Raw genomic sequence first — 26,577 nt, 5'->3', positions numbered from 1 at the left:
ATGATCGCCGCGTTTCGCGAAGAGGATCCACCGCTTTACAACGACCTGGGTTTGAACAAACGGTTTAGACCTTCGATTGATTGAAACGCACGTACAAAACAAAAGATTGCACAATCGTAGCCAAAAAGAATGACAGAAACTAAACATCGAGCCACAGCAATAACCCACTTCATCCATTGACCAATCAAAATCAAGCATTCGACCAAGCCGTGTAATGCATACAATGCATATGCATACTGCATTCAGCAGCGTATTTCGGGTGGACATACTGGACACTGGACAGTGCCGCGCTATGAGCTTGTAGATCTGCTATTTTTCAATAGTTAAAGTATAACATAATGCTTAAAACCGTTCCCGTCCTGAATGGGTTAATCTCCTTTTTCCCCTCACTGTATATAGGGTTTTATTTTCCTTTTTTTACCTCCTTTTATGATGATTTCCTGTCTTTGGCTTTATATAAGTGTCTATTTGTACGTCTCTAAATGTTTTGATGAATTGAACAAGGTGGACCCTCTTGTAATGCTTTATGGTGTCGTCCACTCACTGTTAACAGTCTTTGTATTGAGTTGTGCTTGAAATGTACTGTAATTCTCCAATCTGTTAATAAATACTTCAATCAATCAATCAATGAATTCAGTGAAGCTGGGCAGCTTGTGTGTGTGGGAACCACGTCTGGGTTCAGGTCCATGGGCCTACGGGCCGTCTTTGGCCAGTTTCATGTGTAGACTAGAAAAAGTGCCCTTCTGGGCACAGGTCTCCACCAGGAGGACAGGAGTGTGTGTGTGATGTTTGGCAAAATGTTTAGGAGCAATGTGTGTGTGTGTGTGTGTGTGTGTGTGTGTGTGTGTGTGTGTGTGTGACGCGACGCGACGCGGCCTGTTGTAGCGCCACCATGAGGCTGATTTGAAAACTGTCAAGTGGCATTTCTTCCAAAGCCTAGTGGGAATATGCATGCACAGTTTCACCACAATTGGACGCTGCGTTGAGTAGTTGTGGTGATTTGTACAAAGCGGGCTACTCCTGAAAAGTTTAGAAGCCAATCGTAGCCAATGAGGGTGGATTATGAGAAATCAAACAAACCCGTCTTGATCACATGACTATGGAGAGCATGTGTACCGATTTGCGTGAAATTTGGATAAAATCTGAAGGAGTAATATTAGAAAATGTGTTTTACATATGTCGGCCTCCTGGTGGCGCTATAAAGAGCAGATGTGAAAAATTCCAGTCAAAGGTTTTTCCTTGGCCTCTAGGGAGTTGGCATACAAAGTTATCCACAGATCCGTGCAGTTAGAGGTAAAAACACTTTTCGGCCAGTTATAGCGCCACCATGAGGCTGAGTTGAAAATGTTCATGTGGCATTTCTTCCTCGGCCTAGTGGGAATGTGCGTGCACAATTTCACGGAAATCACACGATGTGTTCATGATTTGCAGCATTTTGTTTGAAACTGAGCACTCCTGCAAACTTTGGAAGCCAATCTTAGCCAATCAGGATGGAGTCTGAGAAATCTGAGAGACGCGTTTCGTTGAATGGCTCTAGAGAGACTGTGTACCAATTTGCGTGATGTTTTGACAAAATCTGTAGGTGTACTGCCCAAAAACTTGTTTTGCACAAAGCGGCCTCCTGGTGGCGCTATAACAGGCCGTTCTGGAAATGTTGGGGCAGAGGTTCATCGTTGGCATCCAGGGAGTGTGTGTGCAAAATTTGGCATCGCCCGGGTTAACGGTGCCGGAGATTAGCTTTACACGGACGGACACACACACGGACACACGGAGGGATGGAGTGCAGTCTTGTCTAGAGGCTGCCGAATAGATGGGATTCCGGGTTTAGAGATGGAAGCTTTAGTTTAGGTTTAAAGTTAGATTTATCTTCTTGATGTAACTCTAAAGAAATCTTTAATCCGTCAGAGAATATTTGCTGGCACGAGGCCTTATAAAAGGAGGGAGTGACGTAACGACTAGGTAGTCTGGGATGGGTAGAGGGGGATGGCTGAGGTAGCCGGGGATGGGTATAGGGGGATGGCCCAAGTACCCGGGGATGGAGGTATAATCTCCTTGGGGGTATAATCTCCTTCATTTTGGGGTTCAACTTTGACCTGGGCGGGGGAATTCAACGTTGCCCCCAGCCGGAGGCGGGTTGTCGTCGGTTGGGGGAAATTCACTGGACCCCCACGGAGGGGGGTCCAGTGACCCCCAGTGACCCCCCTATGTGGGGGTCCATAGGGCTGATTAGTGTCAATATGGGGGTGCGTAGGGCTGATTAGAGTCAATGTGGGGGTCCGTAGGGCTGATTAGTGTCAATGTGGGGGTCCGTAGGGCTGATTAGAGTCAATGTGGGGGTCCGTAGGGCTGATTAGAGTCAATGTGGGGGTCCGTAGGGCTGATTAGTGTCAATGTGGGGGTCCGTAGGGCTGATTAGAGTCAATGTGGGGGTCCGCAGGGCTGATTAGAGTCAATGTGGGGGTCCGTAGGGCTGATTAGAGTCAATGTGGGGGTCCGTAGGGCTGATTAGAGTCAATGTGGGGGTCCGTAGGCCTGATTAGTGTCAATGTGGGGGTCCGTAGGGCTGATTAGAGTCAATGTGGGGGTCCGTAGGGCTGATTAGAGTCAATGTGGGGGTCCGTAGGGCTGATTAGAGTCAATGTGGGGGTCCGTAGGGCTGATTAGAGTCAATGTGGGGGTCCGTAGTGCTGATTAGAGTCAATGTGGGGGTCCGTAGGCCTGATTAGAGTCAATGTGGGGGTCCGTAGGGCTGTTTAGAGTCAATGTGGGGGTCCGTGAGGCTGATTAGAGTCAATGTGGGGGTCCGGAGGGCTGATTAGAGTCAATGTGGGGGTCCGGAGGGCTGATTAGAGTCAATGTGGGGGTCCGGAGGGCTGATTAGAGTCAATGTGGGGGTCCGTAGGGCTGATTAGAGTCAATGTGGGGGTCCGTAGGGCTGATTAGTGTCAATGTGGGGGTCCGTAGGGCTGATTAGTGTCAATGTGGGGGTCCGTAGTGCTGATTAGTGTCAATGTGGGGGTCCGTAGGGCTGATTAGAGTCAATGTGGGGGTCCGTAGGGCTGATTAGAGTCAATGTGGGGGTCCGGAGGGCTGATTAGAGTCAATGTGGGGGTCCGGAGGGCTGATTAGAGTCAATGTGGGGGTCCTTGACATGAAACAGTTTGGGGAACCAGTGCTCTAACTAACATAATGTCATGTAATGTAATGCATGGTGGTGTAATGTTCAAATGTACATATTTTTTGTTTTGATTGTATTGCTGTATTGTTGTATTGTGCTTTCTGCTTTGGCAATGTAAACGTATGTTTTCTCATGCCAATAAAGCCCTTTGAATTGAATTGAATTGTAATGAGCACATGCACCCACAGGGCGTCGCTGTTGTACCGTAAACCTCCGCAGACAGACAGAAGCGCACAGTGGGATCTGTTTAAAGTGTTTGTTTCCGCCCGGGCCTCTTATACGCTCCACACCGGATGTTTTCATTCTGAGCATGCTGACCATGATGCTGACCGCTAACAATAATATTATTGTGGTCATTTTGCATTGCTGCTCATAATAAATGATACAGTAGCAGGAACTATGTTACATATATGAACCGAGCCGTCTTGTCTGAACGAGCGGGTCCATTTGGTTCCATTGCCAAAGTTAAATTACGTTACGTGTCTGAGTGTCTCTACAGCCAGCAGCGAAACTAAAGGGACTTTTTATTTTATTTTTTACCAACCAACCAACCAACGCTGTTCTCAGTGTTCTGAGACTGGAAAGACTTAAGGTCAGTTTACACCTTTTTGATGAATTGAACAATGTGGACCCTCTTTAAGTTAACAGTCTTTGTATTGAGTTGTGCTTGAAATGTACTGCAATTCTGCAAATCAAAAAAAACTGAGAAATTCATTCTCTCTCTCTCACACACACACACACACACACACACACACACACACACACACACACACACACACACACACACACACAGAGAGTTCCATTAAGGTCAGTTTACACCTCATTCACACAGAGAGAGAGAGAGAGATTCACGCACAGAGAGAGTTTTGATTGATTGAATAATTTATTAACAGTTTGCAGAATTTACAGTACATTTCAAGCACAAACTCAATACAAAGGCTGTTAACTGTGAGTGGACGACCCAATTAAGCATTACACTTGTTTCCAACAGGGTCCACCATGTTCAAATCATCAAAACATTTAGAGACGTACAAATAGACACTTCTATAGACAGAACAGGAATTCATCAAAAAGGAGGTAAAAAGGGAAAAGAAATATATACAGTGAGGGGAAAAAAGGGGGGGGGGCGGGGGGGGATTCAGATTTTACGGGGGCCAGTTTCGAATTGCAGCCATCCGTAGGTGCCCTTTGAGAGCGGTTTTGAAGGAGTCAAGGGATTCGCATGTCTTAATGACAGTTGGTAGGGCGTTCCACATCAGAGAGACCATTCCGTTCAGTAATTCAGTTTACAACAAAATACTCCACTTTATCTCTGAATGAGTCACATGTTATTTGATTTTTTGAACATGGTGGACCCTATTGGAAACAAGTGTAATGCTTAATTGGGTCGTCCACTCACAGTTAACAGCCTTTGTATTGAGTTTGTGCTTGAAATGTACTGTAATTCTGCAAACTGTTAATAAATTCTTCAATCAATCAATGTTCAGTCAGTGACTGAATGAACAGTGAATGAATTATCTATCATCTCTGAGTGTGAAATGAATACAGTATGTTCTGTCAACAATGAGTAGTAGCCTATGAATGATTATACAGACTACTAGGATATCTATATATATATATATATATATATATATATATATATATATATATATATATATCTGCGTTACCTCAGTCTGAGCAAGCAGGCAAGACCATTTCATTTATATACCACCTTTCATACACATTCAAACAAAGTACAGTACAACTCATTTAAAGCCCAGACTATATCAGGCTATCTATCAAGCCTAGTTGATAGACTAGCAGCAATTTGCAACTCTAGATTGTTTTATAATGGGATGAATCTAGAGTTGCAATATCCTCCATTGACATCCAATTTGCGTTTGCGATCTGCTTGTATTAAACAATGTTAAACTCACCAACATTGCAGCTCTAGGCCAAGCTTGAATTATCCTCTTTCAATCTGCTGAGCTTTTGTTTAATAAAAATCCATGTGAATGTCTTTCTGTCAAGACATTCTGTGCAGGTGATTCTTTTTCTAAGTGTTGCAGTTTGGAAGCACTTGTTTTTGAGTGGTGTACTGTAAACCACTCCTACGACTGGCTTTGTTAGTTTACGTGTCTGTCTGTCTGTCTGTCTGTTCGTACCAAAATGAGCATGGTTGCTACGGTCACCCAGTTCACCCGGGTGTGATTTCATTACGTCAGACATTATGTCAGACCACAGCTGATCAGGCTATATAAGACCTTACACCACTCAGTTCACACAGGTGTGATTTTTTTTTAACGGGTTGCGCTGCTGCCTCCTGCCTTATGTGCAAATTCGAAACAGGTGGTACGCAGGGTGACTTTGACGTGCGCTTCCAAACTCCTGCACAGAATTTCTTGACAAAGTATTATTGTACAAGTACACTGTCTTAAGGCTCATATATAGTCTGGATTTTCGGTGGTGGCGTGACCACCGAACTACAACATGACGTCACGAGCCGCGGTGAAGAGCAAGCCACCGCTCCAGCCCTTCTCTCTGTTTTTACTCACCACCGCTCAACGTTATTTCAGCTCCGGTGGTCAGCTCACCACCGGAGCGGTGGTCACCTCACCACCGAAAGTCCAGACTATGAATATGCCTTTACTGTCCTGCTGTCTCTCCTCCTGCAGATAAACCAAGATGGGAGCGTAGTCAGCGTACAAATACATGCAGGAGTTGTGGCGCAAGAAGCAGTCGGACGTGATGCGTTTCCTGCACCGAGTCTGTTGCTGGCAGTACCGCCAGCTGTACAGAGCCCCCCGACCCACCAGGCCCGACAAGGCCCGCAGGCTGGGCTACAAGGCCTAGCAGGGTGAGTGTTTACTGGGTCTGTAGGCTGGGATACAAGGCCTGCAGGGTGAGTGTTTACTGGGTCTGTAGGTTGGGATACAAGGCCTGCAGGGTGAGTGTTTACTGGGTCTGTAGGCTGGGATACAAGGCCTAGCAGGGTGAGTGTTTACTGGGTCTGTAGGCTGGGATACAAGGCCTGCAGGGTGACTGTTTACTGGGTCTGTAGGCTGGGCTACAAGGCCAAGCAGGGTGAGTGTTTACTGGGTCTGTAGGCTGGGCTACAAGGCCTAGCAGGAAATATTTAAGTAGTTCCGTTCATTTTGTGAGGGGCACAAACCGGAACTACTTAATATTGACCAAAACCAGAGTAGAACTCCCACCAAATCAATTAATACAGTTGCATCCACTATATTAATGGCAAGTATTTTATAAAGTTAACAAAAATCTGAACTACCCCTTTAATATTCCGGGGGAGAGGCATGTTGAAGTCAGAAATGAAGACAGATCTGGTCAAAACCACGGAGAGTTCCCTAGATTACGCTGGTCAAAACCACGGAGAGTTCCCTAGATTACGCTGGTCAAAACCACGGAGAGTTCCCTAGATTACGAACCACGGAGAGTTCCCTAGATGACGCGCGGCGAGCCTTTCTTTCTGATCCGTAAACAGGGAAGTGAATGGCAGAGCGCATGCGCGAAAAGCAAGGAGTACATTGCAGAAGGCGAGGCCAACCCAATACAAAAATAAAAAAATCAGAATATATTTTCTCTGTTTGATATCAATGAAAAAGCGCTAGGACGTGTACACAGTACACACGTCGTCGCAATCACTGTGTTGGATTAGTTATGACGTTCCCACATGTTCCCTACGGTCTGAAGGTGTTAATAGGCTATGTTTTTCTTGTACTTTTCTTGTCACCCACAGAAAGAATAAAAAATCACACCCGTGTGAAGTGAGGGGCGCTCTTATCATCATACATCATCTCATGAACAACTGCATTCATGTGATTGGTTTAGCCGATCTGCTCGTCTACATGTGACGTAAAATTACAACTTCATTGTAAACGGCATTTAATGTTTGTGTTGGCACAACTTTACGTCATAAAGCACCTTTTCAAAAAAAAATTATATTGTGTATATCCCCCTGGGGTTTAAGAGGGGTTAGGGGAACACAGGTTAAGTAAGACCTGTCCCTGTGATATGAGAGGTAGGGATCATGGTCATGTGGTGTCTCAAGTTCAAATACAAGAGGAGTTTATCTCAAAAATGACTATAAGGCCTCATAAGAGGCTCTGGAATTGTCATAGAGACACTAAAATGTATCTGAGAAGTACAGCAGATATACAATTGTGAAATATAGAACCATACAACAGCGAAATCTATACAAAATGTATACAAAATTAAATACAAAATTAAATACATTATATTCAAAGATTTATGTGGATTAAATCCATGTCCTGACAGTAGACCTGAATGCCCCTCTAGTTATAATGGAGTAGGCCTACAGTAAGTAGGTCACCTGCAGGTGAAAAGGGGAAGGCGGCCGTCACAATTAGGGTTAAAAGATGGGTTTACAAAAAATGAATTAAAAAGTTAAGTATTAGGTACAAAAATATTTTAATTGTATTTTATTTTTACAAAAAGGATTTGAGGTCAAAATCGAAATTAAGGCCAAGAGGAGGAGTTTTAAAGGACTGAATCCAGAAAGCTTTGCGTTTTAGCAGAAGCTGATCAATCTGTCCTCTTTTTCTATGCCTATATAGTGTAGAGAGGATACAGGGTGGTTGGCTTCCACAAAATGAGCGGCAACGGGGTATGTAATATTCTTACACCGAATAGTGCTGCGGTGCTCTGCTATGCATACTTTTAATTCACAAGAAGTCATACCTACATACGCCACATGGGCATGTCAGTAGGTAAATGACAGCCCTAGTTGTGCAGGTGATAATGCCTCTGATGGGGATATTTTTACCAGAATGCATTTATAGTTGCCGTTAGGAATAGGAGCCAATACACGTTGAGATTCTGACCTCGAGAGAAAACAATCAGAGGAGGTTTGGAAAAGGTGTTGTTAAATAGTGGATCCGATTGTAAAATATGCCAGTGTTCTTTTATAATATGACTGAAATTTTCAGACACTTTAGAATAGGTGATGGAGAAGATGGTTGACTGAGATCCAGTATAAGTCATTTTACACTTGGTTGCATGCTGAAAATAGCAGCTGCGACGCGTTGTGAGCTTGTAGATCTGCTATTTTTAGCAAGTGTAAAAACAGTCAGTACGATGGCATCAAGGCCCACCAAAATAAAAACTAAAGACTAAATCAACTGTAGATTTTAGTCGACTAAAATCTTATGATATTTAGTCGACTAAAACTAGACCAACACTAAAACATTCCAGGTGACTAAAATTAAAATCAGAATTTTCTGCCAAAAACACTGCCTTACAGCCTGTATAATTGTGTGTACCTACTGCAGCAACACAGCTCTGGACAGACCGGTAATTCCTAAATAGGAATTATTAAATAGGGATTAGTTGCAAATGGTATAATTGCTTGGCTGCTTGCAAGACAATGACAATGACATTCATTTAGCATCACTGCCCACATTTTACTACAATGTGTGTGTGTGTATTCCTTCAACCTGACATTCCCATTAAACTAGGATATATGTTTAATTTCCATAGCCTACATCCCCTTACTTGGAAATGTAAACTACAGTATATTACAGTACACATAAAAGTAAAACGTCTAACTATGCTCTCATAATGTGCATTCATTAGAGCCATCTCCACCATTGTCCTCCCTTGATAATACACTTCTGCCCAGTGCCCACAGGCACAGATAATTCGTCTTATTATTATTATTATTATTGACAAACAGTTGCTTTATGTTAGCCTAGCTAGCTCTGACTGACCCTGGCTGAGATGTCTCGAGTTGCTGCCGCCCACGTCAGTAGTTTGTGTCGGTTACTCGGTTTAATGTCAAATTATTACCATCTGAACATCGTATGAAAAATCTGAAGGCAGACGTGGTAATCTGTCTGTTGTCCCGACGGGCTGAAACAACCGTTTAAAACGTTTAGTTATTTGGCACACTGGGTTGAATTAACATGACTCGTCCCCGATCAAATACAACTCCATGTAAACGGCGATGCACGTTCACGACCAGGATGGCCTGTCCACGTTGCATTCAACACAGAGCGCCGGCGGCATAACAACCCGTTTTAAAAGTTTTCTTCAGCGCATCCATTCATTAGTGTGGTTGCCCTAACAGGGCAACCAGACTATTGTAATTGGAACACAGATTTTGTCCAAATCTCACAAAAATTGGTACACATGATCTCTGGACCTTTCCGATTAAAACACCAACTGCAGAATTTTGGTAGTGCGTATCGTTCGGCCGTAATCGTCGTCCAAAGTTAGTAGGAGGGGCCTATTTGACAAAAAATGCCATAAATCACGAACGGAATGTCCAATCCATCCCAAATTTGAATCACATGTCGAGGGTGGTTCAATCAACCAAGTACCAAAAGCGATTCTAGCAATATTAGTGGGAGGGGCATATGTAAGCCACTGTGGCAACCACACTTTGCAATTTTTTTTAAAATTGCGACCTTTCTAGTTTCTTCACGCCGTCGTAACAACAGACACACACAGGTTACTGCGGATACCGTTACATTTTCCATACCATGTTCTGAAGTGCTTTTAAGAGGAGAGAAAATAAATCCTGCAGCTAAATGGTGGGGGCTGTCAGACAGACGGACAGACACAGCTAAATGGTGGGGCTGTCACAGACAGACAGACAGACAGACAGACAGACACAGCTAAATGGTGGGGGCTGTCACAGACAGACAGACAGACAGACAGACACAGCTAAATGGTGGGGGCTGTCAGACAGACGGACAGACACAGCTAAATGGTGGGGGCTGTCACAGACAGACAGACAGACAGACACAGCTAAATGGTGGGGGCTGTCACAGACAGACAGACAGACAGACACAGCTAAATGGTGGGGGGTGTCACAGACAGACAGACAGACACAGCTAAATGGTGGGGGGTGTCACAGACAGACAGACAGACAGACAGACACAGCTAAATGGTGGGGGCTGTCACAGACAGACAGACAGACACAGCTAAATGGTGGGGGCTGTCACAGACAGACAGACACAGCTAAATGGTGGGGGGTATCACAGACAGACAGACACAGCTAAATGGTGGGGGCTGTCACAGACAGACAGACAGACAGACACAGCTAAATGGTGGGGGGTATCACAGACAGACAGACACAGCTAAATGGTGGGGGCTGTCACAGACAGACAGACACAGCTAAATGGTGGGGGCTGTCACAGACAGACAGACAGACAGACACAGCTAAATGGTGGGGGCTGTCACAGACAGACAGACACAGCTAAATGGTGGGGGGTATCACAGACAGACAGACACAGCTAAATGGTGGGGGCTGTCACAGACAGACAGACAGACACAGCTAAATGGTGGGGGCTGTCACAGACAGACAGACACAGCTAAATGGTGGGGGCTGTCACAGACAGACAGACACAGCTAAATGGTGGGGGGTATCACAGACAGACAGACACAGCTAAATGGTGGGGGCTGTCACAGACAGACAGACAGACACAAGGCGACACGAGAGCAGTCAAACCGATACATTAAGTTCACCCGCGAGGTGCTGTTGCTTTCCTACGGTACCGCAGGCGTGCATTAATTGCTTATTTCAGCCATTTCTCCATTAATCACGCCTGCTGTCAGCTGGTAATGTGTCACACTATCATTGGCCCGTTTGACTGTCAATGGTTCAGCCTCTAGGAAGAAACCCTAAATACAAAGTCAATACACCATTGCACATAAAACGACTCCAGGGTGTCTAATGAAGTACTGTCACCTCATAAACACATGAAAAACAAGAAAAATACAAAAATTGTGGCACTCCATCTTTAAGCCATTTCGGGCAGGAACCCCTTTTTGGTGTTTTAAGCATTCTGTTCTACTTTAGCTATTGAAAAATAGAAGATCTACAAGCTCATAGTGCGGCACCGAGTGCCGCGCTTACGCGCTATGAGTTTGTAGATCTGCTCTTTTTTTTTAAATCATGAAAATGTGGCGCAAATCTTTGTTTGAATATATATTCTTTCAACTCTTTTAACTCAAATCTTTGCTTCTGGGGGGGGGGGGGGGGGGGTCCCTGGAACAACATATTTTCACTCAGATGGGGGTCAGCGGCCAATTACATATATTTTTGGGAGTCCTTGACATTAAATTGTTTGAGAACGACTGACACAGAAACATAGGTTTTTCAGAATATTGTCTATTTAGAAAACATTTTTTTAGAATCTGCCTCAGGTCTAAATGGGTTAAGCCATGCATGTCTAAGTTCAAACGGCTTGTACTGCGAAATGAGTCCATATCGTTATCCATGTATCGGTCGGTCACTAGCTTTCTGTTTCTCTATGGCAGTCACCGACATGTGGATGAAACGGAGACGCAGGACACCGACTCTGCTTCGGACACGGAGAGCAAATACCGCTCGTCTGAGAAACTGCAGCTGCCGTCTGCGTCCGTGAGCCGCCACCAACACCACTGAGGGGAGGAGATTGTGTTTTCATCCAGGTTGGCATTTAATGCTCCTCCCACCTCCGGTGAACTCTTACATTTCTGACATTGAGGCACAAGAACACTTGGGTCACTTTTCTTTTTTTAATATAAAGAATATTTATTGGTTTTACACTTGGTTCACTTTGTGAGTGTGTGTTGGTGTTTCTCGCTTATCAAATCAAGGACAACAAGGGAAACAAGATTACAGATATACTAAGGCGGCAAGGCCACATTTAGACTGCAGTCACATCCAGTCAAATCGGATTCAAATCAGATTTATTTCTCAAATCTGATCTTTTGCCCCGACTGTTCTGCATCTGCAAGTGACCAGAACGGATCTGTCACAGATCTGTGTTCAGACTGGCAGCTGAATCCAGTCTGAATCAGATCTGTGTTCAGACTGGCAGCTGAATCCAGTCTGAATCATATCTGTGTTCAGACTGGCAGCTGAATCCAGTCTGAATCAGGTCTGTGTTCAGACTGGCAGCTGAATCCAGTCTGAATCAGATCTGTGTTCAGACTGGCAGCTGAATCCAGTCTGAATCAGATCTGTGTTCAGACTGGCAGCTGAATCCAGCCTGGATCAGATCTGTGTTCAGACTGGCAGCTGAATCCAGCCTGGATCATATCTGTGTTCAGACTGGCAGCTGAATCCAGTCTGAATCAGATCTGTGTTCAGACTGGCAGCTGAATCCAGCCTGGATCAGATCTGTGTTCAGACTGGCAGCTGAATCCAGCCTGGATCATATCTGTGTTCAGACTGGCAGCTGAATCCAGTCTGAATCAGATCTGTGTTCAGACTGGCAGCTGAATCCAGCCTGGATCATATCTGTGTTCAGACTGGCAGCTGAATCCAGCCTGGATCAGGTCTGTGTTCAGACTGGCAGCTGAATCCAGTCTGAATCAGATGTGTGCCAGATCCAGATCGGAATGAGATCTGTTTAACCCATTTCGACCTGAGGACGATTCTACAAATGTCTTCTAAATCCTGACAGTTTTCTGAAAACCTCATGTTTCTGTCAGTCGTTCTCAAATATATTCATGTCAAGGACCCCCAGAAATATATGTAATTGGCAGCCGACCCCCATCTGAAAATATGTTGTTGCAGGGACCCCCCCAGAAGCAAAGATTTAGTTATCTGCGTTACCTCAGTCTGAGCAAGCAGGCAAGGCCATTGTATTCATATACCACCTTTCATACACATTCAAACAAAGTACAGTACAGCTCATTTAAAGCCCAGACTATATCAGGCTATCTATCAAGCCTAGTTGCTAGACTAGCAGCAATTTGCAACTCTAGATTGTTTTATAATGGGATGAATCTAGAGTTGCAATACCCTCCATTGACTCCCCATTCATCCTATTTGCGTTTGCGATCTGCTTGTATTAAACAACGTTAAACTCACCAACATTGCAGCTCTAGGCCAAGCTTGAATTATCCTCTTTCAATCTGCTGAGCTTTTGTTTAATAAAAATCCACCGTAGACAAGTTGTTATGAGATACTTTCTGTCAAGACATTCTGTGCAGGTGATTCTTTTTCTAAGTGTTGCAGTTTGGAAGCACTCGTTTTTATTAACGGGTCGCGCTGCTGCCTCCTGCATTATGTGAATTCGAAACAGGTGGTACGCAGGGTGACTTTGACGTGCGCTTCCAAACTCCTGCACAGAATCTCTTGACGGAAAGTATTATTGTACACTGTACACTGTCTTACTGTCCTGCTGTCTCTCCTCCTGCAGATAAACCAAGATGGGAGCGTAGTCAGCGTACAAATACATGCAGGAGTTGTGGCGCAATAAGCAGTTGGACGTGATGCGTCCAAGCAGGGTGAGTGTTTACTGCAGGGGTGCCCATTACGTCGATCGCGGTCGACCAGTCGATCGCAAGCGCTGCGCAGGTAGACCGCTTGGCCTTGCCATGAAAAAAGAAAAAAAGAAAAACAATCCTCGCCTCGGGCAGGCGGCGGCGCGCCGGTGGCTTTGAAGGAGAACGTCGGGTCTGTTCTGTTGTTAAACAAACAAATTAAAAGGATATCTATCCATCATTGTTCATATAGCAAGATGCGCGCGGCAAAGAAGCCTAAAACATATCACTTCCATGGAGAGTGGGAAGATGATTATTAATGCTGGGCCGTTATCGGCGTTAACGCGAGACTAGACTCCTCCGCGGGGACCCCCATTATCCGCGGACCCCCACACAGACTACCGCGGAGGCGCGGACCCCCGTGGAGGTTGGCACGGACCCCCGCGGAGGTCGACGCGGACCCCCACGGAGGTCGGCGCGGACCCCCGCGGAGGTCGGCGCGGACCCCCGCGGAGGTACGCGATAGTCTGCGTGGGGGTCCGCGATAGTCTGCGTGGGGGTCCGCGCCTCCACGGTAGTCTCTGTGTGGTCTGTGCGGGAGCATCATGATGCCATCATCCATGCATCACAACAACAACATAACAATATATATAATATACTCTATGATCACAATAGTACAGCGGCTTATACCCCAATACAAGAGGTATTGTGCACTTTTTCAAAAAAGCATGAAACTTCTACCATAGTTAGATGATATCATGAGGTGTATTTTCAGATGTGGAGTCAAGTCAGATTTGACCCCTGAGGCCCGGTAGAGCATAATATGTGACCAATACCCATAACATCCTATATAAGGCAAAAAAGTCCAAATTTCATCATTCTTTAAGTAGCATGTGACATATGAAACTAGGGTGTTTGCATGATTCTGAATCCATTCCAAGCATTAGTTTTGCAAAAAAACACTCATTGGGCTTAAAACGGCCATGCCCACTTGCCCAAATGTGCTGGCATCATCAATTTGTGATGACGGCATTGGCCGTTTTTAGCCCAATGAGTGTTTTTTTGCAAAACTAATGCTTGGAATGGATTCAGCATCATGAAATCACCCTAGTTTCATATGTCACATGCTACTTAAAGAATGATGAAATTTGGACTTTTTTGCCTTATATAGGATGTTATGGGTATTGGTCACATATTATGCTCTACCGGGCCTCAGGGGTCAAATCTGACTTGACTCCACATCTGAAAATACACCTCATGGTATCATCTAACTATGGTAAAAGTTTCATGCTTTTTTGAAAAAGTGCACAATTTTTTGGTAATCCGCTGTACTACAACCAAAACAAACTAGGACTAGCTTTGACGGTTGCCACATTTCGTGACTGAGAGAGAAACAAGCAACCAGGTCTATGAAAATGTTAACAGGCCAGATCAAGTCAGAAAATCCGAAAAAGTCAGAAATTAAGTCTCTTATTTGCAATGCGGGGAAACTGAAAAGATAAATAAATAGAATTGATTTTGAAACCTAGATTTTGAAAGTCCTAATGCCTTAATGTTGTTTATTTATTCGCCATATAGGTACATATTTTGAGTATTTTAAGCAAAGGGATAATTATCTTTTGGTTGGTAGATCACCTTGAGCTGGCAATTTTAAAAGTAGACCTCAAGTCAAAAAAGTGTGGGCACCCCTGGTTTACTGGGTCTGTAGGCTGGGATACAAGGCCTAGCAGGGTGAGTGTTTACTGGGTCTGTAGGCTGGGATACAAGGCCTGCAGGGTGAGTGTTTACTGGGTCTGTAGGCTGGGCTACAAGGCCTAGCAGGGTGAGTGTTTACTGGGTCTGTAGGCTGGGATACAAGGCCTAGCAGGGTGAGTGTTTACTGGGTCTGTAGGCTGGGATACAAGGCCTGCAGGGTGAGTGTTTACTGGGTCTGTAGGCTGGGCTACAAGGCCTAGCAGGGTGAGTGTTTACTGGGTCTGTAGGCTGGGATACAAGGCCAAGCAGGGTGAGTGTTTACTGGGTCTGTAGGTTGGGCTACAAGGCCTAGCAAGGTGAGTGTTTACTGGGTCTGTAGGCTGGGATACAAGGCCTAGCAGGGTGAGTGTTTACTGGGTCTGTAGGCTGGGATACAAGGCCTAGCAGGAAATATTTAAGTAGTTCCGGTCATTTTGTGGGGGGCACAAACCGGAACTACTTAAACCCTAACCCTTTAACATTCCGGGCGAGAGGCATGTTGAAGTCAGAAATGAAGACAGAAGTATAGCCATCTGGTCAAAACAAGGTTCAAGGTTCTTTATTATTTGTCTCCCGAGGAAGAAATTTGTCTTAGACAAAGGTCCACGTAGCCCTTAAAGGTCCACGTAGCCCTTAAAGGTCCACGTAGCCCTTATGCCTTTGTCGCCGCAGAGCAGCGCCAAATTACGCGCGGCGAGCCTTTCTTTCTGATCCGTAAACAGGGAAGTGAATGGCAGAGCGCATGCAAGGAGTACATTGCAGAAGGAGAGGCCAACCCAAGAAAAATAAAAAAATCTGAATATATTTTCTCTGTTTGATATCAATGTGTACACACGTCGTCACGTCCTAGCAGCAACCCGTCGGTTGGATTGGTTATGACGTTCCCACACGTCGTACGGTCTGAATGGGTTAATAGGACAAGTTTTTCTTGTACTTTTCTTGTCACTCACAGATAAGAATAAAAAATCACACCTGTGTGAAGTGAGGGGCGCTTTTATCATTATACAATATACATAATCTCATGAACAACTGAATTAATGTGATTGGTTTAGGCTGAGGATGTCTGTTGGAGAGTGTGAGTGAGACAGACTTTTTGGGTGGCCATCTACAGGCCAGCCATGTGTACTACAACGTTCTATTGAAAACGAAGCAGTTTACCGGTCTCGTCTAGACCCGTACATAATTAACATAACCGCAATGTAGACGCAGTAAAGTTTTATATCGTTCACAAACTTAGGCGGGGAACAGCCCGCGACGTCCTCGTGTACCTAGGCCCTTACTTATCAAATCATCTGAAAATATGTTGTTCCAGGGACCCCCCAGAAGCAAAGTTAAAGTTAAAAACGTTCGCTCTGAAAGAATATTCAAAGATTAGCACCACATTTCCACAATTAAAAAAAAATAGCAGATCTACAAGCTCCTAGCGTGGCACTCGGTGCCGTGCTATGAGCTTGTAGATCCCACTTTTTTGTGTTTAGACTTAATGTCATAAAATCGGTTTCCAGTCTGGATGTGGCACAGATCTGATGCAGATTTTTTTTTCTTTTCTCAAATACGTTTGAAGCGCAATTAATCTTTGTTAGAGGTTTGTGCTGTGTTAACAACCTCATGATGTTAACTCCAAGTTATCCTAATGGTACAGCATGGAATTGTGGACAAAGACAACAAAATATTATTTTGTTTTGGGTCTGAGAGGCTATGTGATATATTTGTTCCACAGTTCAGCGTCTGCTTGAATAATAATTAGTCCCCTGTGATTAATTATTGGATCACATGGTTACTCACGCAGGCCTGCTTCCCAGGGGCCCGATTTTGCCAGGCGCTTTTGAGCAACCTGTCATCAACGTGTCATCATTTTTTGTCAACTAAATGTTGTCTTTTTCCAGTGTATCCCACAACACTCGCCAGCATTCGCTTCCGGCATTCCGTGTACAGATAAACTGGACACACCATTATGAATGTATTGGCTGTAAGTAACATTAACCACCATGTTAATAATAACCATCTTAGGCTTACATTGCTTAGTTGTCCCCCAGGGTTCTATACTTGGTCTGCTCCCTTTTTCCTTCTACACAAAAATAGCCAATCTACAAGTTAGTTTGTCTAATTTCACTGAATGTCTGCCCCAGAATAGGGACACTAGGGTTCATGTGGTTAAAGGGAATTGGCATAACGACTAAATTGGATCTACGGTAATTGGAAATAAAATAAATATGTTATATCGGTGTTCCCAGGACACCTTTTTGATGCCCAAACTATTTCCACAGATGCATTAGTATCTTAGTGTACTAAAACACAATTATTTTGCATTGCCACCAGGTCTGGAATTTCATAATTTTAGGGCCAAGGCCACTTGGCCTCTATGGTGTCCAAATAATGAATTTCAGGATGATAAATATTTAATATAGCCTAGTACAAGTAGCCTACAGTATACTGTAACTACTGTATCAGTAATTATGTAACCTGTATTCCACAAAATAGGCTATTGTATTGGCAAATTACTAATATTTTGGTCTCAATATTTCTCACATTCAGCTTTTCGCTTCACTGATTGAAGTTTGGGTCACATGAATCACATGAGCATTCACAGATTCAAGGTTTTATTGTATTTGATTTATTTTCATTCAAGATGAATTGTGTTTGGACTTGCAGTAATGTCTATGACATCTAATTTTTAGAGGGACACACTACGAGAGCCATGGCTGTCGTATACGCCGTGAAATTCCTGCCCGGGTCGTTTGTCACACTCCTCAGCTTTGTTTGGAAACTGAGCCCCCTGCAGGTGATTTTGACCCTAGATGAACTGTGTCTCCGCAGGACTTGAGAAACTACCAGTACAGTCTGCCAGCCGTGGAGGGTCTGAGGATACACATGGAGATGGGACACAGCTACATCGACATCCCCAAGAGTCGCTTCACTGAGGTATATAGACCCCCCCTGGTTATATAACCGTTCCATAACCAGCCGTGGAGGGTCTGAGGATACACATGGAGATGGTATATAGACCCCCCCTGGTTATATAACCGTTCCATAACCAGCCATGGAGGGTCTGAGGATACACATGGAGATGGTATATAGACCCCCCCTGGTTATATAACCGTTCCATAACCAGCCATGGAGGGTCTGAGGATACACATGGAGATGGTATATAGACCCCCCCTGGTTATATAACCGTTCCATAACCAGCCGTGGAGGGTCTGAGGATACACATGGAGATGGTATATAGACCCCCCCTGGTTATATAACCGTTCCATAACCAGCCGTGGAGGGTCTGAGGATACACATGGAGATGGTATATAGACCCCCCTGGTTATATAACCGTTCCATAACCAGCCGTGGAGGGTCTGAGGATACACATGGAGATGGTATATAGACCCCCCCTGGTTATATAACCGTTCCATAACCAGCCGTGGAGGGTCTGAGGATACACATGGAGATGGTATATAGACCCCCCCCTGGTTATATAACCGTTCCATAACCAGCCGTGGAGGGTCTGAGGATACACATGGAGATGGTATATAGACCCCCCCCTGGTTATATAACCGTTCCATAACCAAAAAAGGCAATTCAGATTTACAATGACTTCACCCACACTCTTCGCCCTGAATTTGACCTCTTACCAATCAACAGGAGGCTTAGAGTGCATTAGCAAAATAAATAATGGTTACAAGACTTTGTTTGGGCCAACTTCAGTGGACATTTAAAAACAGCTCTACCACCTAATCCCTACAGCCCACTGTTGTAGACTGACTGCTAGTGTGCCAAAGGTACATTTCCATTTTGTGTAAGATTTAATGGACAATAAAGTTTTCTTTATCTTTATATTATCTACGAGCTCACATGTCTCATTATTATACTGTAGATATGTGTCCCTGAGCCTGACCCTTCACTCCTAAAAGCATGTTGCAGTGGTAGAAGAGTATTTTAATTAAGTAAAAGTATCAGTACTGCAATGTAGAAATACTATGTTACAAGTAAAAGTCCGGAATTGAAAATTGACTTGAGTAAAAGTACAGTAGTATTGGTATGGAAATGTACTTAAAGTACCAAAGGTAGAAGGTACTCATTATGCAGAATTTCCCATTTCACAAGTTTTCAATTGTATAAAATCATTTGAGAATAGCTAATAAGCTCACACAACCCGATACGCCACTGGTAGCAGGTACATGCAGGTATGTGATTTGAGACATTGTGTAATTTGTGTTTGTTTGTTTTGTTTGTGGTGCAGATGCAGAAGGTGATCAACTCATCCAATGAGCACGTCATCAGCGTGGGGGCCAGTTTGAGCTTGGAGGCGGACTCGCACCTGGTGTGCTTTCAGAATGAGGAGGGCAACTACCAGACCCAGGCCAACAGCATGCCTGGCAAGACACGCAAGGTGTGCAGACATTCATCCATTTACAACGTCAAGTCACTCCGTCAAATGTTTTGTTATGTCTACGTTCTTTATGGAAACGTTCCCAAAGTGGGGTCCGGGGACAGCTAGGGGTCCTTGAGAGAGTTCCAGGGGGTCCCCAGCTAAATGATAATTAGGAACTAAATTGACTCTTATGGGTCCGTAACTCAGAGAGTGTACAAATGGAACCATTTGTAAAAAATAAATCTTCTCTTATGGGGGTCCTAAGTCCTTGGCATATATTTTCAAATGGGGGGTCTGCAGGCTAATGAGTATCATTTTGGGGGTCCTTGACATGAAAAAGTTTGGGAGCCACTGCTTTATGGAAAGGTCAGAGAGCAGTGGTTCGCAATCTTTTCAGGCCGCAGATCCCCCAAAATAATCATATTTGAACTGAGGACCCCCCACCCTCACTTGTAGGAGTTTGATTCGGTTCCACAGCATTACTTTTGATGCAGTAATGGTCCTTTCTTTCTTTCTTTCTAGGTATTAAAAACGGTCTTAAAAATAGTCACTTCACTGTAGGGTTGTCCCGATCCCATCACGTGATCGGAAATCGGGCCTGATCACGTCATTTTCATATTATCGGAATCGGACCACGAGCCAAAAAAACAAAATCCTTATCCATATCATGATATTCGACTGGATATTGTCTGCAATTTTGGATATTGTACTACTGTGATTTGGCATAAGTGTTATATATTTAAGTGTTAAATATGGATCGGGAGTTATTAATTATGTGTCTTGATGTGTGATTTGTTCCAGTGACTGGAGCCAGTTTTGTGGTTTTCAACGGCGCTCTAAAAGCCTCTTCAGGGTTCATTGCCAAGTCCAGCATTGTTGAAGGTAAGGATCATATCAGTTTTCAAACAATTATGCTGACCTCCGACATGTTTCTTTGCATCTGTGTGTTTTCACTCAATGATGTATACGTATTTTTGATGTGCTTGTGTCATATTCAACTGAACATCACCACAAGCTGTACCTCTTTGGACCAATCATTATGCTCAACCCTGATTGGTTGATCCTGACCCAGTGGCGTGTTTACAGGAACAGATTTCTTTGTTTAAATCCTACAGGAGGGTCGCGTGTGACCCAAAACGTTGCTCTAAATTAAATAAATCAGCCTACGTGTACCTTGTAAGTGGCAGTGTGCGAGTTATCTTGTATTGTTGATGTTCACCATTACACTTACGCACCTGCTTCTTTAACGAAAATACATCGCTTGGATGCACATGGGACGTATCCTCAGTGATGTATCCCAAGGTCATCACCTGGGACGTATCCTCAGTGATGTATCCCAAGGTCATCACCTGGGACGTATCCTCAGTGATGTATCCCAAGGTCATCACCTGGGACGTATCCTCAGTGATGTATCCCAAGGTCATCACCTGGGACGTATCCTCAGTGATGTATCCCAAGGTCATCACCTGGGATGTATCATCAGTGATGTATCCCAAGGTCATCACCTGGGACGTATCATCAGTGATGTATCCCAAGGTCATCACCTGGGACGTATCATCAGTGATGTATCCCAAGGTCATCACCTGGGACGTATCATCAGTGATGTATCCCAAGGTCATCACCTGGGACGTATCCTCAGTGATGTATCCCAAGGTCATCACCTGGGACGTATCCTCAGTGATGTATCCCAAGGTCATCACATGGGACGTATCCTCAGTGATGTATCCCAAGGTCATCACCTGGGACGTATCCTCAGTGATGTATCCCAAGGTCATCACCTGGGACGTATCCTCAGTGATGTATCCCAAGGTCATCACCTGGGACGTATCCTCAGTGATGTATCCCAAGGTCATCACCTGGGACGTATCATCAGTGATGTATCCCAAGGTCATCACCTGGGACGTATCCTCAGTGATGTATCCCAAGGTCATCGGGGTTTCGGGTCTCGCGAACATCATACCCCTCCCTTAGGTGGCCTTGGGTGATCAAGTCCCGACTTACGTCCCAGTAGCTACCCTCGATCAGACCCACTAGGGAAAGACCAGGACCACACAATCCGTTGGATCCACTCCGGAACTACTCTGCCGGGACTGGGAGGTACAATTCTGGCATGTGGAGGGACTAGGCTCTGTGGGTTGACTCCTGTCCAGGCCCCTCCTACGTCTCACCAGGTCCACTCCTGCTCTCACCAGCAGTACCACCAGGACCTGTGCGTTGCACCAGACTTTTAATCCGGGTGTGAGAAAGCTTTGTATCGACATGTTACAATGCTGTATGATTAAAGTTGTGTGTTCCCTCCATTGTGTATTGCAGCCAGCAGCTCATATGGTGGTTCATGTAGCTGATATTTTATTGTTTTGTTGCTGCTGCTTAAGTTGAATACCCCAGATGAATGTCTTGCGACTGGCCATGACCAACCTTGGGCCGTCTGGAAAACCTTGAACATTTTCTGGTGCATGTGTGTGCGGCGAACCACAAACAATGGACCACATCACAAGATGTATCTATGCTCCACAATGTACTGGAGATGACCTGGCCGAACCAAATGGACCACATCACAAGATGTATCTATGCTCCACAATGTACTGGAGATGACCTGGCCGAACCAAATGGACCACATCACAAGATGTATCTATGCTCCACAATGTACTGGAGATGACCTGGCCGAACCAAATGGACCACATCACAAGATGTATCTCTGCTCCACAATGTACTGGAGATGACCTGGAGATGACCTGGAGATGACCTGGAGATGACCTGGCCGAACCAAATGCCGCTGCAACCACTGGAAAGACGTAATATAGAGGATGACACGAAGAAGAAATAGTTGAATATAATAATAAACTTTATATGTATAGCACTCATTAAGAACAGAGTCACAATGTGCTTGACAGAAGACTCCACCACAAAAGTAATAAAGACAATGCATCACAATAACCAGAAATAATGACATTGCCGTAAGATCGACACCACCAAGCTGACGCTGAACACCAGCCGCCGGAGCCCCATTAATTATCAACCACCTCCTCTTCTACCATCTTCATTAAATGATCAGTTAAACATACCTTTTGTTCTTCAGTCTGGTTCAGAGGGCAGGGTTGAAGACGGCCTATCCACGCCCGAGGCCTGTGCAGCAGCAGAGGTGGTGCGCCCGCTGGTGTCTGGACCCTGGGACTTTGCGCTGCTGTGTGGCGTGGGACCCTCGGTGAGGAAGACCCCCAGCCTGCTGCCAGACAACGAGGACGAGCTGCCCCCGTTGCTCATCACCACCGGAGAGGAGGGTCCAGGAGGTAACACATGTGTCTGTTTCCTAGTCTAAATAGCTGATCCATAAGCTCTACCTTTTTAGATCTGCTGTTTTTGGCATAGCAGTTCCCAGGGGGTCCCTTGACCCCACTTTGAGAACCAGTGTGCCACGGTTACGCACCGCCATGAGGAGGAGTTACGCACCGCCATGAGGAGGTCTGTCCCCGTGCCACACACACTGTGATACATGGCTCACAGTGTGCCACACACACTGTGATACATGGCTCACAGTGTCCCACACACACTGTGATACATGGCTCTAAAGTTGCACATAATCACATGATTCACATCTCTTGAATCACAGGAAGTGTGACACTGGTGTTTGTGTGTGTTAAATGTGGTAAAACGAGTGAGCACAATGTGTGTTCACATAAAGTAGAGGGACAATATTCTATTTCTCTCCGGCGTTCACCAGTGTTTTATCATATAGCTCAGGAAATCCACAGCAACAACAAACCTAGTGCTAAGGCGGTGCAGTGGCACATTTCTCTGCCCACCTCCACAGAGTCTGGGGGTTTGAATCCACTAGCTTTGTCAAGCGTCTACTATTCTATACGAACACAAGTGGCCCAAGTTGGGGATGGAAGCCGGAGGGGGAGGGTTGATATTTTTTTCACTACACACAATCCTACATGCTGGGGCGGCACCTGGCTGTCAGCAGGGAGTGTCGGGCAGGAGGACTGGAGTAGAAGACATGCTCTATACGTCCTCCCGCTGGGGGCTCCTCACTGGTAGGTGAGTCAGTAGCATACGACAGCAGTGACACAACACGCAAATGTGTGGGGGGAGGAATTCATTGGCATAACGACTACTATTGGGGATGAAAAGGTAGAAATGCCGGGATAAAATGTGGCTGCAAGAGCTCTGTCTACAGGCACATTTCCATCAAAAGTGAATTACTTGTTCCATCATAGTCTTAGTTTTTATTTTCTTCATTATCAACCATCGGGGGTGCGATCATATTGAAGATGAATATTCTGTGACTACTTAAAAGGCAAGTAAATATGAAAAAAGCGTGGCCCCCTGCCAGATTCTGCTGCTATTGGAGGAGGGAGGACCCCGCCCTTTGACCTTCGTTGTCAATGCCAACCTGCTGGTCCACGTCAAACTGGTTACATGTGAGTGACACTCAGTCTCTGACTTCTGTGTGTCTGACCTCTCGTAAATCTAAGCCTTATTCTTCATTGTACAATGAAGTGAATTTAAACCTGATTTCAGCCTGATAAATGTAGCCTGATTTAAGCCTAATTTATGCTCCATCTCAACGGCGCAGCCCCAAAATAGCTGGTCTATTAGCTCCACAACCTGAGCTGTAATAGGTTGGCTATTTATCAGCCTTCATACTTCATTGTGCGACGGTGTTGCAGCCGATCTACAGTTTCGGCATCTTGAGCATGTGTATCTGCCATACTGGCAGATAGAAAGACGAAGAGCAAAGCAGCACATCTGTGGCAGCAGTTTCTGTTTCATTGTTGCACAACGAGCTCGTTGACGTCGGCATGCAAACAAAAATTGCCTTTTTGAGCAGGAATTGTGTGGACAGCAACACTTTTTTTTTGTAGCTGCGTTTGTAGCTATCTCAACTTGGATTTGTAGATTTGTACAGTATCTATTCCGCTTTTGAAGCAGATGCAAACGTCCGGTGTAGCTTTGTATCTTCATTTCGCTGGCTTCCATTGAAAATGAATGGTAGAATGTAGCTTTGCATCTTCATGTTGCTGGCTTCCATTGGAAACGAATGGTAGCCTTTAGCTTTGTGTGTGTCCTGTCAGACTGCAGCAGGAGGTGTTGGTGTCTGGTCTCCTGTGGGCTGCAGGCTCTGGGCCAGAGGGAGCTGGTGTTTGTGTTGGAATGTCTACCGAAGGAGAAGACGCTCCCTAAAGACCTCTTCACACTTTACCACCACACTATCTACCAGGACGCCCAGAAAGGTGCTTAATTTCATTTCGTGAGATTTTTATATATGTGTTTATCTATATATTTACGTATTTATTTTCCACTTTTTGCAGGTAAATTCATCGAGGCCCTGGGCAACGTGACGTTCACCAGCAGCTTCCTGGGCAGCAAGGAGCACGGCGGCATGCTGTTCTTCTCCCCCACGTGTCAGCCCATGGAGGGCCTGACCCTGCCTCCGCAACCCGTCCTCGTGGGCCTGCTCATCCAGAGGCTGGAGGTGCCCTGGGCCAAGGTGTTCACCCTCAGGCTGCTGCTGCGCCTGTGGTGCGTTAAGCTTTATGTCACTGCCTCCCAAAGTGTATGGGGGGTCCGCCACCCCCGGGGGACCCCCAGGGGGGTCTTTGAGGAACGGGGGATTCCATTCAAGGATTCCATTGATGGTTAGGAGTATAGTGTACAAATTGAACCAAATGGGCCTGGAATAGTCGATTCTGTTAAATTTGTACACACTCAGAGTTATGGGGGTACTTGAAATTAAAGTGGCACTATGTAATATTTTAACGACTATACAGTATAACATATTATGTCCCACAAAATGATGAAGTTACATGTTTAAGCAATAACAATCATCCTTCCATGAATGTACAGTATAGACCCAGGGAGGTCTCTGCTCCGGCTTGACTCTATTACTATGTATAGGGGAGACAATGAGTTTCATCTGGGCATTCGCCAAGGCAGAACTGCCAGTCAAAGCGAAGACTGACCAATCACATCGCGTCCTCGTCAGACATGCTTACAGAGACTCTTGGGTAATGAAGTCAAAGAGGCTGGCTGCCATATTATTTTAATTATGTGCAAAGTAGCCACTGATACCTCAAACTACATAGTGCTGCTTTAAAACATTTAAGAACAACTTGCATTTGTTAGCTGCTCCCGTTCTGTTCTATGTCCTAAGGGGGCAGTCACACCGAGGCACGTTACTAGTGTAGAAATGTGTCACCAAAAAACCCTAATATTGTTTCTCGTGCGCTCCTCTCTTGAGCCAATGCGTCCTGTTTTTCTATCTGTATTTAGACATGCAACAAAAGATAATATATTCTTAACCTTTCAGCACAACTCCTTCATGTTTTGATGTGATGCCTGTAGCTGCTGGTCAAAACAGTAGGAAATTGGCTAATGCAGATATAATGTCATCAAATGGTGGTCCGTGGCTCAAATGCAGAATGAATAATGGACCTTGATATGAAAAGTGTTGAAAACCACTGGTGTAAGGCGTCTATAAACCACTGGTGTAAGACGTCTATACTGCTAAAAAAATATTTAGGGAAAACTTTGATCTCAGTTCTTGTTAGTATCGAGTCTGCAGAGCAGTGCCCTGTTAGGCAATCATAGCTGCGGTGTCAAATGAAGCACAGCTTGACACTGACACTGACAAAAAGAACAGATCTACAACCTCACAACATGCTGCAGCGTGATCCTATGTCCTAGGAGAGCTGGTGTAGCAAAACATTAGGCAACATTTGGAATAGAATTATACCGTTCTATATTCTATGCTTTATTGTTGCTACACTGCCTGTCGTTGGCCATTGTTGCCCAAAGAGACTCATTATGGCGCTGAATGATTGTTATATAGGTCTGGAAATTGGGTTAAATATTCTGGAAAGGTTTTGGAAATTCATTGGTAAAAATGTGTGGGAATCCTGCGATGCGATCATAGTGCCCTTAAATGATTTGATCTGTGTTTATTACTGAAATATGAATTTCAGCGTGCTGTGTCTAAGGCTAAGGCTTCCTACAAAGTGAAGCTTGAAAACAAACTGCAAGCAAATGACATCAAAGGTGTATGGCAGGGTTTGCAGGACATCACTGACTATAAAACCAA

At 44.8% G+C, this 26,577-nt stretch overlaps 1 protein-coding gene and 1 long non-coding RNA gene across 2 annotated transcripts; both read left to right on the top strand.

Annotated features, from left to right (window-relative positions):
- Nucleotides 1-3,657: 3,657 nt before the first annotated feature.
- On the top strand, nucleotides 3,658-20,623 carry LOC306919589 (zinc finger FYVE domain-containing protein 16-like; the record flags this gene model as incomplete). The annotated part of the gene is made up of 8 exons (XM_079532347.1): nucleotides 3,658-3,770; nucleotides 5,833-6,014; nucleotides 11,462-11,614; nucleotides 13,336-13,423; nucleotides 17,020-17,102; nucleotides 17,951-18,055; nucleotides 19,362-19,511; nucleotides 20,609-20,623. Exons 5-8 carry the CDS (start codon nucleotides 17,088-17,090, stop codon nucleotides 20,621-20,623), a joined length of 285 nt encoding a protein of 94 aa, XP_079388473.1. The 5' UTR covers nucleotides 3,658-3,770; nucleotides 5,833-6,014; nucleotides 11,462-11,614; nucleotides 13,336-13,423; nucleotides 17,020-17,087.
- A 1,972-nt stretch (nucleotides 20,624-22,595) lies between these two features.
- On the top strand, nucleotides 22,596-24,977 carry LOC306919585. Its single transcript, XR_013789577.1, has 3 exons — nucleotides 22,596-22,783; nucleotides 24,572-24,730; nucleotides 24,809-24,977. It is a non-coding gene; the product is annotated as an uncharacterized lncRNA (long non-coding RNA).
- The last annotated feature ends 1,600 nt before the right edge of the window (nucleotides 24,978-26,577 follow it).

The sequence above is a fragment of the Electrona antarctica genome (assembly GCF_951216825.1).
Source record: "Electrona antarctica genome assembly, contig: scaffold_135, whole genome shotgun sequence".
In the NCBI taxonomy this organism is placed as follows: domain Eukaryota; kingdom Metazoa; phylum Chordata; class Actinopteri; order Myctophiformes; family Myctophidae; genus Electrona; species Electrona antarctica.
The sequence above is the reverse complement of the archived record's forward strand: the minus strand, read 5'-3'. Positions and strand labels throughout refer to the sequence as shown.